This window comes from Dicentrarchus labrax, unplaced genomic scaffold (assembly GCF_905237075.1).
Source record: "Dicentrarchus labrax unplaced genomic scaffold, dlabrax2021, whole genome shotgun sequence".
Taxonomy (NCBI): Eukaryota; Metazoa; Chordata; class Actinopteri; family Moronidae; genus Dicentrarchus; species Dicentrarchus labrax.
The window spans coordinates 984273-1004933 of record NW_026136719.1 but is presented as its reverse complement, the minus strand read 5'-3'; the positions used below and the strand labels follow the sequence as shown (position 1 = coordinate 1004933).

Sequence of the window (20661 nt, the reverse complement as noted above, 5' to 3'; positions counted from 1 at the left end):
TATATATATATATATATAATATATATATATATATTATATTATATATATATCTATTATAATATATAATATTTAGATTAGGATAAATAAAACAATGTAGGCCTACAGCAGTGGTGGATTCTGGCTGTTTGAGGGTCGGGGGTGAATAACACACTTTATCATGAATATTTCTGTAGGTCAGCTCCAGACTGTAGTTTATTATTCTCTCCCTCTCAGATACCAGAAGCTGGTTCATGCCTGTGTCTCCTCCAGACTGAACTGCTGTAACGCACTGCTCATTGGGATTCCTGGAAAGAGTCTGCAGAGGCTTCAGTACATCCAAAACTCTGCAGCTAGGATCCTGATGAGAGTGCGGAAACATGAGCACATTACCCCCATTCTCCACTCACTCCACTGGCTTCCTGTCTCCACCAGGATTGAGTACAAGGTTTCTCTCCTCACACATCAATGCATCCATGGACCCCCCCCCCCCCTCAAAGAACTTATCAACCCACAAAACACAACACGCTCCCTCCGCTCCACTCACTCAAACCTCCTCCACATACCCAGAACCAGCCTTTTGTGCTGCTGCCCCACGTCTGTGGATTGCCCTCCCTGACACCTTGAGGGCTCCACAATCCACTGACTGTGTTAAAAAGGATCTTAAGACATTTCTTTTTATCAAAGCTTTTGGTCCCTTTTAGATGTTCTTTTTTTTATCAAAACCTTTTTTATTATTATTTTTATTTTTATTCTTTTCTCCTTTTCTTGTTTTTTTAAATTTTTAAATTTTTTATTTTTTTAAACTGCTTATCTTTTTTTGTAGCACTTTGAGATCTTTAGATGAAGAGGGCATTATAAATAAAATGTATTATTATTATTATTTTTATTATTATTACTTTAAGAAATGTAAGTTTTAAGTGAATATTTGAAACTACAAAACGTTTTCATACACTGCTTTACGTTACTCCAACTCCTCCCTTCACTGTTGTTTGTCTGTAGATAATAAAGTTGTGTTTGTACGATTGATTGACGGGTGAATGTGAATATTATTAGTTGATATGAGTTAGTTCATGCTGACGTAAGCACACGTCACATTTAGTTTCACAGGAAGACACAATGATTTTATTATATAATTATGTAATAATATAATAATGTAGTAATGTATTAATATAATGATATAATAATTTAATATAATAATGTAATAATGTAATAATTTTATATAATAATGTAATAATATAATATAATGATATAATAATAATAATTTAATATAATAATGTAATAATATAAGATAATATAATAATAATAATAATTTAATATAATAATGTAATAATATAAGATAATATAATAATAATAATAATAATAATAATAATAATAATAATAATAATGTAATAATTAAATCCTGACTTTAAGGAGATCTTTCTTTAACATTATAACTTTTCAAAACAAGATGTTTCTGACTTTAGTTGGATTATTAACGGTTGCCTCTTGTTGCCTCCGGTTGCCTCCGGTTGCCTCCGTCGGCCGATGTGAGATTGCCGCCGCCGTTGCTGCTCTGTGATTGGCTGCGAGCTCAGTTCCTCCTGAGGAAATCACTCCTTTTATAGTTAACGGAGAGCCGAGCGGCTGTTTTCCGGGTTCGCACTCACTCAGCATGTAGAGGAGGCGGACCCGCCGGGAGACACCTGGACCACCGCCGGAGCCCGGACGCACGGTATCGATCCGCAGATATCGATCAGCTATCAGAAGGTGAGGAGCGGGAGGGGGGGTCGTGTTCTGGTCTGAGAGGACCGGAGGGAGCGGGGTCTCTTGTGGATCGTTAGGGAGGGGGTTCAGACCTCTCTGGGTGGATCCTGGTCTCAGTCAGACATGTCAGGTCCTGCAGAGTCTCTGCTGCTGCACCAGGAACAGAGTCCGACTCCAAAGTTCAGCCTCACTCTTTAGTGATTGACGACGGCGGAGGGTTTATACTGGTCTCACATCAGATCCCGGAGGTTTATACTGGTCTCACATCAGATCCCGGAGGGTTTATACTGGTCTCACATCAGATCCCGGAGGTTTATACTGGTCTCACATCAGATCCCGGAGGTTTATACTGGTCTCAGGTCAGATCCCGGAGGTTTATACTGGTCTCAGGTCAGATCCCGGAGGTTTATTCTGGTCCCAGATCAGATCCCGGAGGGTCCCTGAAGGTATGTGAGGACAGAACCGAATCCCCCTCAGAGCTCCTGCAGAGTTTACTCATCTGATCAATACATCAGATCAGCTATCAATAAGTAATAAAGTACTCTGCATTGGTACTCAACTACATTAATATGGAAATATAGTTTTTATTTGACACTTAAAGTTACTTTATAACCTAAAATATATTATAATATAATATAATATATATAATAAATAATAAACCATTCTGCTTCATGAGTACTTTAAGTACTTTTATCTGATTACACTCCTGTACTTTTACTTTGTAATATATTATTATATATATATTAATATAAAGTATTTCACCCTGTGTTTTTATATGTTTACTGAACTTTACTGACTGAATCAGAGACAATGTGAAGAATCGACAAAACAACAACAAACAGTGCCGGAAAGTAACCAAGTACATTTACTTAAGTACTTAAAACTGTACTAATTGTTCCTGATTTGAGTATTTGAGGATATTGTAGGTTTCTTGGACACTAATAACAGAATAATATAATATTGTGTAATAATAAACCAGTGTAGTAGCCACCGTGTGCAGAGTGAACAGCAGGGGGCGCTCTCTCTACTTCTGACTCTCTCACGTCAGTCGCTCAACCATCCTGTTTAAAATCGGAGTCATATTTCCGCTTTCGCTTCAGCTCGTAAACTTTATTTTATTTTCTCAGTTTTATAGCTCACAGAAACATTTTCAACAAGTTATAAAAGATCAGAGAGCTTTTATAGTCACTAGAAGCACATTCACGCTAAAGTCAAAGCTTCTGTAAGCTGCCTGTTTGTAGCTGAGCTAGCGGCTGTGTTGTAGCTTTTTGTGTATACACATAATATATATCTATATTATAAAAAAGTAACACCTGGAGCAGCTAAAAACACTAAAATACTAAAACACACTTCAAGTCAATCAATCAATTACTGATTGATTGAAAATTCATTGGCAACTATTTGGTTAACAGATTGATAATTTCAGTCGTATTTCAGGCAACAATTCTCAATATTTTGATAGTAAATTGAATATATTTGAGTTTTCGAGCAATCTGAAGACGTCACTTTGGGTTTTTTCTACATTTCGTGGACAGGACGATGAATTGATGAACTGACAAAGGAGTGAAAATGATTGTTAATTTAAACTGTCTGAATGAAACAATTCTTCAACTTCAACAACTTCACATTTCAGTATTAATGAAAGTTCACTTTACAGTTTCAGTCTTAAGCAGAACCTTAAAGTGACATTAATAAAAAATAGTCTGCTTGGAAGAATCCGGTGTGTCTGTTCCGCAAAAGAAAGTATAATTTCCACATTAAAATCTTTAAAAAGGCTTCAGCCTCATTAAGACAGCCACAAATTCCAGAAGTGAGACTAACATGGGGCTTTCACATTCTGTGCCATGTATGTGTGTAGAGTAAACCATGTTATTATAAATGTTTAAAACTGTGAATTATTCATATTTTCAGCACTTTACAGACAGAAATAAACTTTAAATGACAAAGGCACAAAAACCAGTTGTGATAAAGTCACTTTACGTGTGAATAAACTGCATTATTGTTGTATTTCTTACAGTTTTATCTGTTCTATAATCACATTTTATTCACTGAGGATTTGTGCAGTTTTGTCGCTGTCTTCAGGCACAAATTACAAAATGAGAAGTTGGACTTGCAGCTGAGTTTGAGCTGAAGAAACAGACACCACTGACACCCCCGAATGTGCTAAACAAAGATAAAGTGCAAGAAATTATCATAATGACACCGACTTTATTTCTTACATTCGTGTGATCCTTCAAACGTCTTCAAGGCAACTGTCTTAAACAAAGTAATAATAATCAATAATAACTCACTTTTATTCCTCTCTTTGAGTTGAAGTTGAAAAATTGTCAAACTCACCAGAACTGAGTGACGTCTGATTGGATACCGCCACCTCCGACCCTCCGCTGGGCTCCCGAAAGTCATAAAGTAATTATTATATATGTTTAGAGTTGTGTTCAGGGTCGTGATGTGTTCAGGGTTATGTTGTATTCAGGGTCGTGATGTGTTCAGGGTTATGTTGTGTTCAGGGTCGTGTTGTGTTCAGGGTTATGATGTGTTTAGGGTTGTGATGTGTTCAGAGTTATGATGTGTTCAGGGCCGTGTTGTGTTCAGGGTTATGTTGTGTTCAGGGTCGTGTTCAGGGTTATGATGTGTTCAGGGTTGTGTTGTGTTCAATGTTGTGTTCAGGGTTAATAATAATAATAATAATAACATTTATTTGTAAAGCACTTTTCATAAAAGAATCTCAAAGTGCTACAGAAACCGAGAAAAAAACAAAATAACAAAAAACACTAAGGGCAATAACACATTAAAATCAGCAACCAATAATAATACAAGTGATAAAATACATTAAGAAAAACAGCTAAAAGAGGAGTTGAAGTGCAGAGTGAAATTAGAAAAATCTAAGGATGGGTCGTGTTGTGTTCAGGGTCGTGTTGTGTTCAGGGTCGTGTTGTGTTCAGGGTCCTGTTCAGGGTTATGATGTGTTGTAGCTAAGACTTCTCTGATTAGAGGGCGTTAACCCTTTTTATAGAAAAGTCCCAAACTGTCTCTGACTCTGTGTCGGCACTGGACTCACAGGTTCTGGATCATTTACATAAATAATAATAATAAGAGGTCGAGTTGATCAGAATGTGAATATTGAGCGTTAATGAGTTTCATTCCACTACAGTCGTATAATTCAGGTTCCAGCTCAAATCACACAGTTTATCACCTTTCTTTTTTTACAGTGCATTGAGGCGTTGAGGGGAAACGGTGCTTGTGGCTGCTAATAACACTGTTAATAAATAATAAAGTGTTTTGTAGCAGTGAGTTCGACTGAAGAGACGAAGCCTGTTGCTCGCAGTGTCTCTGCAGTGTGGCGTCGTTGTTCTCGCTGTTTCTTACCTGATCTCAGCTCAGTCTGCTTTACTTCCTCTGTTTTAAATTTAGGCCAAACTTTCAGAGACTTCATCACTTCCTCTTTTCACTGTTTTTTTTTTTAACGAGAAGACGCTGCTTCCAGTTCAGTTTGCAGCTCGACAAACTCAACAAAGCTGCGTCAGTCTGAAGAGCAGCAAACTTTAATTTCATTTTCGTTTATTTGCCGAAAGTTAAAGCTTTAATTGACAGTTTTCCCTCCACGCTCACAGTCACAGTAAGTAAACTTTAAGCTTGTTCATATTCAGTTGATCGTGTTTGTTATTCAAACCACAGACTCCATGTTTTTTACTGCAATCGAATGGAAGTCTTGTACGTGTCTGCGGCATCATTACAGACACATTTCCCTAAAATTCAGCTGACATGTTTGGTTTTTCTGAGTTCTCTACTAGAATTTAAATAAAGTTCTGTGGGTTTGAAGTAAGTTTGAACAAACAGAGTTTGTGTAAGTGAGGTTTGTTGCAGGTCCTGTAGTATCTACCTGTCCTCTTGTGTCAGCAGTCAGATCTGTGCTTCCCAAACGCTGTGCTGTGGGATTTTGTGACAATATGCAAAATACAACTATACTATACAAAAAGTTATGAATTAATTTCCAACTTACTGTATCAGTGTAGCTTCACTTCAGTTTTTAAAGGGTGTTTCGCTGTTTTAATGGAATTTGAGAAAGTTTCAGACACTTAAAAAATCTTGTTACTACATATTTAATGAGTGATAGTAAACCAAATATATATATTTAGAGTGATAGCACGTGTTATAGATGCATATTCTGAAATAAATAAGTGTTTAAAGGTCCAGTGTGTAACACTGAGGAGGATCTATTGTCAGAAATGCAATATAATAATCATAGATATGTTTTCATTAGTGTATAATCACCTGAAAATAAGAATACTTGTTCCCTTAGAATGAACAGTTTTTATCTACAGACCGCCATGTTCGCCATGTTGGGTCACCATGTTTCTACAGCAGCCCAGAAAGGACAATCAAAACACTGGCTGTAGATTGGGCTATTCACGTTTTTTGTGTGTTTTGCGACCGCTGTAGTCTGTTTTTCCTACACACTTGGACGGGGAAGGTGAACTGGGGGAGTTGCGGTCTGATGGCACTAAATCCTACACACTACACCTTTAAAAGTCAAGGTCAAAGGTCGACTTCACTGTGACATCAAAATGTTCTGCAAAACACACTTCCCTTCACAGACCTCTGCCCTGTATCTACAGCAGTGACCTCTGCCCTGTATCTACAGCAGTGACCTATGCCCTGTATCTGTCTGTTGACGGTAGAATTGTATGAAATGTTACACCCTGATGAAATGTGGCTTTATGTCAAACATTCTTATATTCCTAACCAGTTCAGCATTAGTAGTTTTTCTTTGCAGCAACATCCTAATCTGAAGATCGGTAGTCCACCAGCTCAGTGGGTTTTTACTGATACTGAGCTTCAGGTGACGCTCTCCATCAGTCCTCTGTACTGTAAAAATAGAAGACGTTTTTCAAACTGGATTCGGATCAATGAATCAGTTCTGTGTGACTTTCCATTGATCAGTTATTGAAACAGTTCAAACTGTGTTTTGGCAGCATGGGGAACCTGATCAAGGTGTTAACGAGAGACATCGACAACAATGGTGGAAACTTCTTCTTGGACTTTGAGAGTAAGATACACATTAAACACATGTTAACCAGAGAGAGACAGCAAAGACTGTTGTGTGTTTGACCTTTGACCTTTGCCTGCAGATGCTCAGCCCTCACAGTCGGAGACGGCGGTCTGGGAGAAGGTGAACCAGGTGCTGACGGAGGCTCGGGTCATCCTGGACGACCTGCAGGCGTACAGAGGAGCAGGAGAGGAAATACGACAGGTGAGTACATTAATGGAGGAACTTGAGTCTTTTCTTGCCACTTTCTGCTTCTACTCCACCACATTTATCAGATTTAGTTACTTTAAACGTACAATATGTAATTTCTGCCACAAGGGGGTCTCTCACATTAAAACAATAACAAAAGGGGAAGTTTGACGACATGGTGAAGTAGCGTGGGATCATTCAGTTCAATTCAATTTCATTTGTTTAGTGGCAAATCATAACAGAAGTTCTTGTACTCCTAATAAAACTTCCCTTTAAGAGGCACAAACCTTTAGACGTGTTGTCTTCACCACCATTGGCGTCATTGCAGTCAGCTTCTCCCGGTTAGGATTCCTTCAGTGTTCATGGTTCAGGAGGTTTCTACCGGGAGCCCAATGATCCACAGAGGTCTCCTCCTCTCCAACACAAACAGACCCGCTGATTAAAACCACTAAACACACTGAATAAAGCAGTTCCACCTTAAACACACTGAATTAAGCAGTTCCACCTTAACAATCACTGCTTCTCCCACGCTGTTGGACAGACAAAGGACGTCCCGGAGGGGCTGCGAGCCGAGCTGCTGCTAACGTTAGCTCAGCTTGTTTCTCTGATAACTTAAGATCCAGACGTCCGATGACTAAAATCCTTCATCCGGTTCAAATCTAGAGTTAAAAAGCACCAAGATCTAAACAGTGGATGGTAACAATGTGGCTTCAGACTGGATCAACAGTCAATGTAGGACATCTTCTGGCAGACAACCACAACACTGACGCAGGCACAAAGGGGATATCAGTCCCTTGGAATTTCACAGGCTTTTTATTTGAGATTTCTGAAAATCTAAAAATGCCTCATTTCATGGCAGCGTTTCTAAAACATTGCAATGCCAATAGCATTAAAAATCAAAAGGCAACATTTAAAATCACTAGTACTTTGGTGACGTACGGCTCAAAGATTTGATTGGGGGACTGCTGTGTGCAGCCAATTTGCCAAACATTATGAAAGGAACTTATGAAATAAAGTTATTAATAATATCATTATTGTTACTATTATATTAATCAAAGAGACAGTACAGACCTCTGCCCTGTATCTACAGCACAGTGTGTCCTCTATCTGTCCTGTCCTCTGTAACTTGACTTTATGTACAACTATAAGTCTATAGTCTATAAGTCTCTGTAGGACGTACAGTACATGTACAGGTGATTTATATAAATGTTTTCTTTGTGTGTGTTCAGGCCATCCAGAGTCCTGGTGTGGAGGGTGTGCAGGAGAAAGCCTGGTCAGCTGTGGTTCCTTTGGTCGCTAAACTCAAAACCTTCTACGAGTTCTCCCAGAAGCTTGGTAAGAATGATTTCCCATCCCTTTACATATTTGGGAAATGTGTTCTTTTATTTTGAAATGAAAGAAATGGATAAAGAAAACATACCCATCTGTGTCTCCCCCCGTCCTCCCCCTCCCCTCAGAGTCCAGTCTGCGGTGTCTCCTGGACGTCCTCACCACCTCCGCTTCGACTCCCACTCAGCATCTGGAGCAGAAACAGGCTCTGGCTCGTCAGTTCGCCCACATCATGCACTTCACGCTGCGCTTCGACGAGCTCAAGGTCAGCTCCTCTTTACCTCTTCCACTCCTCATCTACCCCTCCTCCTCCTCCTCCTCCTCCTCTTTCTTCTTCTTCTTGTCTTCATTGACCTCACTCTTCAATAAAGGATCTGAACTTCCTCAATTGTCCTGTTCACATGCTCTTTGTTCCAGATGACCAACCCGGCCATCCAGAACGACTTCAGCTACTATCGCCGAACCATCAGCCGCATGCGAATCAACAACCTGTCGGTAAGTCTTCCATCACTGCATCATATTAAACACATTTACACTAAATGTAGACATATACCGAGAAACTTTGGAAACTTCTAGAATTTAAAATAAAGTTCCAGACACATTTTTAATGTTGAGTCCTCAAATCTGAAACTACTTTTATAAACTTTGATAAAAATGTATTATTAGATCAATATGGTCGTCTTAAAAGGTTGACAAAATATTGTCACAGTATACAACATTAGGCTGATCATTGAACGGGTTTCCATGGCAACCTGTTGTTTTTTTCAGGCCGACGCTGGAAATGAGGTCAACAACGAGCTGGCCAATCGGATGTCTCTGTTTTACGCCAGCGCCACGCCGATGCTGAAGACTCTAAGTGACGCCACGTCAAAGTTCGTCTCAGATGTGAGTTCGTTTACAGATTTTTGATCTGATCTGATCACTCACTCTAATGGAGAAATGAGCAGACTTCTCAGTTGATTTATGAGCTCAGTAAACAGTTTCCTGATGAGTTTCTGGTCTCAGTCTCTAGTTTCAGTCTTCTTCCATACAGCATGATGTTCATTTAGTAACTGATGGTCCCATTTAGAGTAAAACAGACCATAAAGCAGGGTATGCTTTAGGGCGGGGCTACCTTGTGATTGACAGCTCATTCTCAGTGAGTCCGTCCAGCTCAACGCACCAAACTCAGATCAAACTGTCAAACAGTGCTGATCAGATATGGATCCAGATTCTGTTGTTGACTATTTCTCTCCTCAAATCTGTTCACAAACATTTTGCTGTTTATCTGGAATACCAGATGCTGTGTGAGCAGTTGAGCCGCCATTGTTTCTAAACCAAGAGCAGCCAATGAGAGCAGCTCAACTCGCTGTACGTGACCTCCGCTGGCTCTGACTAAAAAATAACGCCAAACTAGAGGCTTCAAAATGGGACAAAACCGATGGGTGACGATAGGTTCACAGTTGTCTTTGATTCAATGATGAACTGATTATAATACTTTGGTGGTCAATAAATGTGATCCCTTAACTCAAGATTCAATAACCATATTTCACAGTTGGTCGGACACTGACGTCACTATGACCTCAAAATGGGTAAGCCATAATTTAAACATGAACGGGTCAAATGTTGACTGGGACAACACAATATCTCCATCCTCTAAGCCTGGTACTCACAAAGGAGTCGTTTGTATCAGAAGTGCAACAAGTCTGCTCCTCCATTCGTTTCTAATACTAGCTGATCTTTGTAATCACCAACATGATGTGTTTGTGTATGAACAGTTCTTCTACAACAATGAAGTTAAAGGGACAATATTGTGAGGCTGTGCAGAGAGAGGCACCACATTCTGTACAGCTATCATCAATGTAATGGTAACTTCCAAATATTTACTGTACATATATTATATGAGTCGGCACAGGCATGGATGTAAACTGTATCTTAACTGGTTGGTGGAGGTATACAAGAGCAGGGCAGTAGTTCTAGTTATTTATGCAATAAACAACAGGAAGACACAAACATGGATCAGTTAGTTTCTTCACATTGTAGGTGTAATAAACAGTTCAGCCTGAAGGGGTCACTGTAGCACTGCAGACTGTTGTTCTTTCACAAGCCACCAGCAGACGTCGCCCTCACTGTGTCTATTCTGTGGATGCAAACGCTGAGGGGAAGTTAAAATAATGAACCCTGAAGTTGAAGTTTCCTGTTTTGTGTTTAAACATCGAGACTGCAGTGAGAAATTATTTCTTTATGGACACAGTGGCTTCATGTTATTAAAACAATCTGTAACAATATTTTCTTTACTTAATACTTATATGTTAATATGAACTCTATTGCAACAAATTACATTCAGTTACATTTATAAAGTTCCTAGACTATTGTATTGTAGTTTATTTTTTGCAGTTTGGTACTGAAATACATATTTATTTATTATTATTATATATTATATTCAATTTTATATGTTGTTGTTATATATTGAAGAACAATTTACATGTACATATTTTTACACAGTTGTTATTATTTTCTATAGATATTCATATATATTGTAATATAATGCACATATTTTAATGTTCATATTATTTTTATTTACTACTTGAGGAACCACCCGATTCTGATTTAATTTCATATATTTTGTTGTCGTCAAGTGTATTTTTATAATATTTATGTACTTTTACATTTTAAATGCAGTACTGTTTCTTGTTATGAAGTAGTTTTACACTATAACAAGGAAAAGTACTTCCTCTATACACAAAATGTCTCCTGTCTGTATGTTTTTCTTTCTAATGTGAATCATCTGCCATGTGCCATTTGTTTACTTCCTGTGTGCATTGAATGAAACTTTATTGTCCTGTTGTTGTTGTGCAGAACCCAGACGTCCCGATTGAAAACACAACAGACTGTCTGAGTACGATGGCCAGTGTGTGTAAAGTGATGCTGGAAACGCCGTGAGTCAACAACTGACATGTTCCTGAACGCATCATCATAGCCACCAGCCTCAGGCATGAACCAACACTGTGTGTGTGTGTGTGTGTGTGTGTGTGTGTGTGTGTGTGTGTGTGTGTGTGTGCAGGGAGTATCGCAGTCGTTTTGCCAGTGAGGAGACGGTGTTGTTCTGCCTCCGTGTGATGGTCGGTGTCATCATCCTGTACGACCACGTTCACCCTGCCGGAGCCTTCGTTAAGACCTCCAATATAGACGTACGTTAGCAAGACCACACACACACACACACACACACACACACACACACACACACACAACACACAGTTTCAGCTTTCCTTAATGTTTTGCTATTTCAAGTGATGTGAGTTCAATATATGATAAGTTCTTTCACAGGACAGATTTAGAGTTTTTCCTCACTGGTTTTCTCACTTTGATGGAAATAGATGATGTCCCCAGGGAAATGCCTCCATCAGTTAATTCTGATCAATCCACACCCACACAGTTCTTATGAAGCAGATTAGCTTTGAGTGTCAATAAATAACACTGAAGGCAATGTTTTCTCCCAAACTCTAACTTTGATTAGATTGAAGTTCCAGGATTAAACACTGACAAAACAAAGCCTGAAAATAAGTTTTCAAAAGTTAAAAGAAGAGTTTGTTGAGAAGGTTGTTCCCGGATTGAAGTTTTCTTACAGTAAAAGCTCCTTTAGCTCTTTTAGTCTTACACCTCGACACAGAAACAGCTAACAGGTTCCTGCTGACCGATAAATTGTATTTTCATCGTCATCATGATATAAATATATATCTTTATTTATTGTTGTGTGTCTGTTACTATGGTACTGATCTGAGTGAAATTAATTTCTCTCTTGGGACAATAAAGAATAAACACTTCGCAAAAGATGACCTGAAACACGATGAGTAAGAAAAATAATTTTATGTACAGATGGTACAGAAACCAGGTATTAACCGGGCCCTGGAGCTAAAGACCAGAGTATTTATTATGGCACTGCAGGCTCTCTTTAATAAAATTTTTCTTAATGCGTATTACACAGTATTTAATGGTAGGCAAGGTGGCAAAGTGTTAAGACTTTACTGGGGCGGCTGTGGCTCAGAGGCAGAGCAGGTTGTTCCTTAATCACAAGGTTGTGGGTTCGATCCCCGGCTCCTGGTGCCACACGTCGAAGTATCCTTGAGCAAGATACTGAACCCCAAATTGCTCGCATCGGTCTATGAATGTTAGTTTCTGTGTGTGAAAGGTACACAGGCGCTATACAAGTACATGTCCATTTACCATTTACTGGCATGTATAGCTGAGCATCATCAGCATAGAGACAGAAGGAAATGCCAGCCAGCCTATATATAATACCACCTATATAATGAAAACTCAAAATGGACCCACTCCAAAGGCTGCTTAGGACTGGGTTGTCTCTTTAAAAGGAGCTTTACCAAAGCTGAACCCAGTAAGATAGTAAGACCCAGTGGTTTCCACTCAGTTAACTCTGTTATTTGGTCTTTTTCAGATGAAAGGCTGCATCAGAGTGCTGAAGGAGCAGCCGCCCAGCAGTGTGGAGGGATTACTCAACGCTCTCAGGTCTGACAGCCTCCTCACTCCACTTTTGACTTTTCTTACATTTACTCAACTCCATCAGTAACCTGGTTCTTTTCTGACCTGATGTTGTAATTGTTATTTTTTAACTATTGTTAAACCGCCCCCTCCGTCCCTGCAGGTATACGACCAAACATCTGAACGATGAGGCTACCTCCAAGCAGATCAAAAACATGTTGCAGCCAAATTAACTCAATGCTTCGTCAGCAGAACTGGAACGATACAGGGAGACAAAAGTGTTTTGGTCCATATTTCAAAAGAACTACTGAACAAACCTGTAGCGAATATTTCTTTGTTTAACCTCAGTTATTGGGTTTTTTTTTTTTTTTTTTTTTTTACTCTCGTTTGAAAAAAAGCTGGTTTTTTTGTGTTGTTGTAAAAATAATAAAAAACCTTTTAGTTGGTTGATCCAAGAAAAGATGGTGTAAAAATCGTCTGCTCGAGCTGCATTCACGTCATGTCAGATCTACAACAAGCGGACATTGAGATTAGTGCAGTTGACTTTCTCTTTGTCGTCTCCAAATTCTTTGGTTTGCCGTCATAAATGTGCAGAATTTATCACATATAATATATATAATATATATATAATATAATATCACTGCTGTGAATATTGGAGGTTAGAGATGTTCCAATGCCGGGAGGCTTCTGACGTTGTAATTATATGACAACATGTGAACTTTTAAACATAGCCCGGCCTTAATGCTTTCCAGTTAGTCAAGCCAAAAATGTAAAGTTTGTCCTGACTTCGGGGGATAGCACATCAGACTTTGAATACACCAGCGATTATCTCAATCGGGCCGGTAGTTGAGGAGATTCGTCTGGATAAACGTGGGACTAAGAGATCAAATAATAAACATTGCCTTTCACTCATTACATTGTCCTTCCACTAGTGATTAACTGCAGCTGGGTCTGCTTGATTTGAAAGGACGGAGCATCTTAACCGGAATCTGTAGACTTTCCAAAGACGTGTTCACCATTCATTCGAATTTGTACTTGATGTGACGTGAATGCAGATTTGCCAGTTTTCAAACATCACATCTGTTAGCCTCCAAAGTGTGTTGGTGGCTTGGCAGTCTGATAATAGATCATCACTTCAGACCCTTTTCCACCATAAGAACCTTTTCCAGAACTATTTCCAAGAACCCAGGAACTTTTACACAGCAGGAACCTTGTTCTGGTTGAATTCCTCGGCTACAGTTCCTACCTCAGAAAAAAGTCTCTGTGGCCAAGGTCTAATTTTTAAGTTGATGATGTTCACAGTTTTACAGTGAGGGTTAACGAGAATCTCAAAGGAAAACTATGGTTTATTACAATTTGCCTTTTATTTTTTTAACTCCAGTCATCAGTTCGATAGATAATGATATAACGCACTGATTGGGTAGTCCTTTTTTCTTCCAAAAAAGTATGACTAACCATTTTGAAAGCCCAATTACAGCCTTTTTCAACCAGCCTCCCGCTTCTGTACGAGCAATGGGATCCTTCACTAACACGCTTTTTGTATTTTTGTATTCTGAATTTATGTTTTTGTCCTTCCTTTCCTAATTGGCTTAAAGTAGGTGGGTTCATATGTAAAAGTAATCCCTGTGAGCATAAAGCCTTCAAACTATAGATGATTGACATTTTTTACATGTTCATTTTGAAACAATTTCTTTAGTCTTTAGTCTCTCTAAAACAGGGACCTCAAACTTCCGGCCCCGGGGCCATTTCCAGGCACTTCATCCCCTCTAAAATCACTGTCAGTTAAAAAAAAGTTCCTGGTTGCTTGAATGTACATTTCCTGTGGTTTCTGGATTCTTTAGTGGGAAAGGGTCAGTCAGTGGGGAAACGGAAGCAGCTCATTCCTCCTCAGAAGATGAGCTGTTGGTGTCACTAACATCTGGTTATATCTGTGTTTTGGGACCAGCTCCTGTTTGGGCTCATTCTCCGATGGTTCTCATAGAAAAGCTGTAGAAATAGAAACAATGGATAAGACAATCCGAAACATTTCTGCACCTTGATAGAATTATTTTAATCCACAAACTCATGATTTGATATGTATGATTTGTAAAACAGTAGGAATGATTTTATTTGCTGTGACGTGGACGGCGAACAGGAGTAGCACTGTAGTAAACTGGCTACTGAGAGCAGTTTGGGATTAGCTAAGAGAAGGAGAACCACTGTGACGAAGACGATGCGGTACTGATATGAGGGGAACCTCAGACTTTTCTCGATGTACGAACTGATCTGATCAGTGGGACTGCTGACTGGAAATCTTTACGAGCTTTTATTTTTGCCTTGTATGTTAACGCTGCAGTGTCAGGGATTTTGTGGCATTAAGTGTTTTTAATGATGTTTGCCAAATAAACTTTTTACATTTTTAAGAAAATTTTGATTCTCTTGTGTTTTTTTCTAAGATCAGCCTTTTTGAAAAGCTAAAAATTAGACGCTATCTACTGCTCGAGTAGTAACAGTGTAGATAAAGCAATAACGTTGTCGGCAGAAGAAAACATATCCCATGAGTCTCAGCTGCTGCTGTGCTGCAGTTGAAGGTGATGTTTTGGTGTCTGTCTATCATTATGAGTCACTATGAGTCAGGTTTTGCAGTGGTTTATGTCTAACCCACAAGACAGAGAGTTCCTATTTGGATTACAAACTTCCTCTTCTGCAGCAGTTTCCTGCGGAGTACCACAGGGAGCCAGTTTAGGCCCGATTTTATTCTGTTTTTAAAATCTCCATTTGTGCTGTTATTTTTAGAAACATCCCCTCTGACTGTTACCCTAGACGTCTACTGGCTCGGATGTGTTGGCGTAATTATGACTCCCACTGCTTTTCTTGTGTTGCCTTCAAGTACTAGGATTGGCCAAGTCCCTAAAAAAAGTTTTATGTGTAGAAATTGTGGTGGATACATTAATGTGTCATTTTTTCAGTTGTTTTAAAATCTTCAGTTTTCAGTTAGAGTTTGATTATTTTTACAAAAGGAAACTAAACTTCGTAAAAAAAACTGCACAATAGAAAACCTTTATGGCAGAAAACTTCTCCCACTCGTGCGCTGCAAAAAGAAATGTCAAGAAAGTAAAAATGTCTTAAATCAGTTTTATCTTTTGTCTAAAAAGAGATTAGAAAAGTATTATTTTTTCTAGTTTTAAGGCCCTTTCAAGGGCTGCCAGTTTCTAGATTTTTATGCTGCTCTTAAGAATTCTAGCCAAGAATAATTGGTTTACACCCCTGGCAGATCATTGACGGTCAACTGACTGCTACCCAGGTTGTATCCATAACAACGTGTCGTGTTGTGGAGATTTTGTATCTTGTCCCGCTGGCGAAAAAACGTTGAATTAATTTGAATTTTACTGTGTCAATAACGAACGAGAAACGTCTCCAAATGCCAGACTTGCTTTGCTTTGCGGTTGTTTTTTAAAAATGGGGTTTAATCTTCTTTTCAGCTCCATCCTTCTGTTATTTTTTGACCGCCCGTTCCTGCAGCAAAGTCAAAACAGCCCATTCCCGCGGGATTTCCTCTACTTGTGAGGGGTTTATTTTAAGCTTTTATCTGAATATTAGCAGCGTTTTTGCTTCACAGACTTCAGAGACGTAACCCAAACAAACAAAAAAGTGTTGGTGTTTGTTATGTTAAGTCCTTAACAATGAAGTGCACAGTTAAATACACATTTTGAGTAAACTTTCAATAAATAAATGCATTTCAATGCGTAAAAAAGTGAATTTAGCTCTTCAGAGAAACAAGCAGCAAAAACTGACTGAGTGTGTAAAGTAAATGGAGCAGAGAAAAGAGCCACGAGTGAGACTGTTCATGTATCAGACAATGTCCCAATCTCCAGATACAACTCTGATTGTTTTCTGTGGCTGATTGTGGAACAGTTGATGTCACCTTCTTCTCTTCCTCTTGGTATTTTTAAATCCTGTGGAAGACTGATCGTTTCATTTCTGCTTTTCAATCAACTCAAATGTTCTTTGGGTTTGTTTTGTTTGCCACGTGTTTCTGCTGATTTATTCGTCTTCATCTTTTATTATCTGAATCTATTTTGAACTCATTTTTTTTGTTTTCTTCAAAGTAGAGCTCTGAATCAATTGACCTTACTAGAGAGCACACTAGGGACAGGGTCTCCAACGAGTCCACAGAGAGGAATTGTACAAATGGGATTCACTGTGTCAGGATTTGGTGGGCTTTTTTTTTTGGACTATTTTGGCCAAATTTTTAAATTCATGGCAGATTTTCTGTGACATTTTTATGTTTTTAAACATTTTTTGCAATGAATTTGCTGGAGAAAGTGAAATATGTTGTGTCAGTGACAATAAAATGTTTTGAGGGTAAAAGAGTGACATCGCTCTGGGCTAGTAGAAAGCAAACGTGTATGCAATTTTCATTTTGCTTTTAAATGAATCATATTTTTGCTTTATGGTCCCATAGCAAATGTTCTGAGGTTCTGGTTCTGGTTTGCAGTAGACCCTCAATCTAATATTATACCTAATAGTCCTCATTTACGGTCAATCTCCATCAATCCCCTCTTACTGTTCACAGGTACACATTTACAACAGCAGGGGGTAGCGTTGTCACATTCAGCGGGATGTAACCGGAACCGTTTCAGCTGTTCACGTTTTTCATACAAAGTTGATTGAACTTTATAAAACGTCTACTATAGTAAGACATCAGCTTGCTTGCTGTTATAATTTATCATTTCAGCCGTGCTGATGCTGGAAAAAGGACGCCGCTCACCCTGAAGGGGTCATAGAGCCACTGAGGGGTGGGCGGGGGGGTTGTGTATGACCAGCGGAAACTTTGACTTGTTTACTTCTCAATAAAGAAAACAACAGTTTGAAAATCAGATTGTTTTTTATTAGTTAGAGCTCACACACACTGAGTCAGTCCGAGGTTTGAGATAACACACACACTGTAACACACACACACACACACACACAGACACACACTGTAACATGCACACACACACACACACACACACACACTTCCTGTCAGATGTTTTTCCCAGGAATTACTCACTTCTAAAGAATCCACAGACTGTGTGTGTTATTTGATAAGATTTTTCCTCCCTGTGAATGTGAGCAGAAACCACAGATTCACTGTCCTGTTACACTTTAACAGTTACTGTACAGTTTGAGTCTTCCTCACATTAGTTAAAAGACCCGTGTGTAGGATTTAGTAGCATCTAGCCGTTAAGTTGCAGATTTCAACCAGATGAATACAGCTCGCGTCTGTATTGGACGACCTGGGAATGAGAATTAAGCTTCTTTAATAACAAACAGGCATCATCAATGGATGTCAAACATACCTAACAATGAATCCATCCAAGCAGCAAATATAAACGGAAAAGAGAGAAGAAACAAACAAATAATCAAAACAAGATAAACAAACAAACAAAAAACATCTAAAATATAAGTTAAATGAACTTAAAGAGGGTTAATTTATAAGTTATTTTTTGCTATAATATTACTGTATAAAAACACCAAACTGACCATCATGAGTTTCAAGAACTGAAACTACACATCTCCAGTCGAGAGTCAGTGTTTGGTTTGTCCCTTCTGGGCTTCTGTAGAAACATGGTGTACTCCATATAAAGCAACTGGCTCCCTCTGTAGATAAAGACAGCTCATTCTAAGGTAACAATTCTTATTTTCAGATGATTATAATGAAAACATACCTATCAACATTATATTCTATCTCTGACAACATCCTCTGACCCTCCTCCTAGCTGTTAGCTGTTAGCTACATACAGCTGTGCTGGTGATCATCACGTCTGGAGAAAATGTTTCTATTGTTTGAATACAATCTTATCTTTATAATGAGTGTGTGCAGATTAGATGTCCAAACTGCTATAAACTGGGCGGGAAGTGTGTGTGTGTGTGTGTGTTGGATTACAGCAATCTCAGGTGTGTCTCACCTGAGATCAAAGAGAGAGGACGCTGGTGCAACATCAGACAGTTTGACTGAAGTACAGATAAATACTACGACTGCAGCAACCAACACAACCCTGTGAGGATATTCAGGGATACGTACTTAAATCTATAATCTATAATCAATAACAAAGTATAAACTCTAGAGCTATGTTCTATGTGGAGCTGATTCAATCAATAATCTATAATTAAACAGTGTACTTTATAAATAACATGTCTGATTTCCTTCAGCTGCAGCAGTTAAAAATAAAGTGTGGTTGTTATTATCAGTCACAGGTGGATCGACTCTACAGCTACTTCCTGTCAACCAGCACACAACTGTCACTGTTAATACGTTAACCTCATTCTCTGTATCACATTATAAAGCTGCTGCCTCTATATGACCTACATATAGTTATTACTATTATATTAGTATTATAGTTAGGTTCTCCATAAAACTGCTGGTTCAACAGTCCGAATACAGCACCAGATCCCGACAGAGCCCAGTATGACGACAGGGAATACTTGGTGCTGCTGGGAGGACGTAAAGTTGTGTTTTTGTGCAGCAATGATAAAGTTAGTGTTGGATGGGGGTCTGGGGGTCTGGGTGTTGGATGGGGGTCTGGGGGTCTGGGTGTTGGATGGGGGTCTGGGGGTCTGGAGGTCTGGGTGTTGGATGGGGGTCTGGGGGTCTGGGGATCTGGAGGTCTGGGTGTTGGATGGGGGTCTGGGGGTCTGGGGGTCTGGGTGTTGGATGGGGGGTCTGGGGGTCTGGGGGTCTGGGTGTTGGATGGGGGGTCTGGGGGTCTGGGGGTCTGGGTGTTGGATGGGGGTCTGGGGGTCTGGGGGTCTCTGTGTTGGATGGGGGTCTGGGCATTGCTGTAGTCAAGGACCAGGACGTAGTCGAGTTCAAGTCAAGACCAGAGTCCAAATGAGTAAAGACGGCTTTTGCCAGTGAGATGAGCTTTTGGCAGCCATGCATGTGATTGCAAGTGACATTGATCGTAACCATGGTTACCAGTTAATGGATTCTGAATTTAACCAATAATTACTTTCAGTGGAACAATGAAGCTGAACTGTGTTCTACGTTTAATCTTCACACACACCTGATGCCCATATAAGGAGCTTCCTTCCTCCTGGTCAGAGGGATTGATCCCTGCAGGAAGCAGGAAACCGCTCCTCTGTTTGACTGATAACGCCGCTTGGCATTGTGGGTAAACAGGGAACACATTTAAAGCCTTATCAGCGGGCAGTTTGGAGCCTTATCAGCGCAGCAGTTTGAGCTGTCAGGTGTGGAGTTTTACTTTTGTTCTGTTGGTTAACCAGACAGCAGCTGCCTGATTAGATAAAAAATAATGCGACTTTTCATCTTCACCTCCAGCAGCGACCCTGAAGTTCATCCTCCTGCTTCTATCTCACACCAGGCTCGTTGAGTCCGGTTCAACCCCCGGAGTGTTCACCCGGTTGGTGCAATCATTTGGGTCAAGTGTTGCTGTCAGGTGACCTGAAATCCAGGTGTCAACAGTCAAATCCTGCTACTTCCACCTAGAAAATATGACCAACATTGAATCAGCTTTGTTTATAGCCTGTTTGCAGTCATTAGAGCCCCATTGTGAACCCAGACCCCAAAGTTTTATGTCAGAAATCTATAGTGCGGGTCCCAGATGCTAACTTGCATTTGTTGGGCCCATTTGGACAATATCGGAGTGGTTATGGGGGTTACTGAGGATCCTTTTCAAAATACAAAATTAACGTTTAAACCACAAGAGGCCATATTTCAACTCCCAGTGGGACGATTTTTATTTATCTTGAGTCGATTTTTTAAAATTTGAACATCCATGTATCATGGTCGCATTGGTTCAATTCAAGAACCGACATCAACATCCTCAGAGAGCTGTATGTCTAAAGAACATCTCGTTGACTGTTTCTCCAACATAAACTTTGAATGATTGATCGGTCTGATTTTATTTTGAAAA

General features: G+C 39.4%; 1 protein-coding gene across 3 annotated transcripts; it reads left to right on the top strand.

Annotated features, from left to right (window-relative positions):
- Positions 1-1593: 1593 nt before the first annotated feature.
- Positions 1594-15170, top strand: LOC127351030 (CYFIP-related Rac1 interactor B). Of its 3 annotated transcripts, none has more exons than XM_051378191.1 (11): positions 1594-1725; positions 6696-6769; positions 6852-6973; positions 8188-8293; positions 8416-8552; positions 8705-8782; positions 9056-9172; positions 11126-11205; positions 11331-11457; positions 12720-12790; positions 12927-15170. In XM_051378191.1, the coding sequence occupies exons 2-11, from the start codon at positions 6697-6699 to the stop codon at positions 12994-12996; spliced, it is 981 nt and encodes a 326-aa protein (XP_051234151.1). In that variant the 5' UTR covers positions 1594-1725; position 6696; the 3' UTR covers positions 12997-15170. The 3 variants fall into 3 exon arrangements, with proteins under 3 accessions (XP_051234151.1, XP_051234153.1, XP_051234152.1); XM_051378193.1 differs by lacking the exon at positions 1594-1725 and adding an exon at positions 2015-2168; XM_051378192.1 differs by lacking the exon at positions 1594-1725 and adding an exon at positions 5172-5338.
- Positions 15171-20661: the final 5491 nt, after the last annotated feature.

Excerpts from the sequence above, each read along its gene's own strand:
- LOC127351030 (XM_051378191.1), top strand. The coding sequence starts at position 6,697 with ATGGGGAACCTGATCAAGGTGTTAACGAGAGACATCGACAACAATGGT. Across the intron at positions 6,974-8,187 it reads CAGGAGAGGAAATACGACAG|GCCATCCAGAGTCCTGGTGT; the intron begins GTGAGTACATTA and ends GTGTGTGTTCAG. Across the intron at positions 9,173-11,125 it reads CGTCAAAGTTCGTCTCAGAT|AACCCAGACGTCCCGATTGA; the intron begins GTGAGTTCGTTT and ends GTTGTTGTGCAG.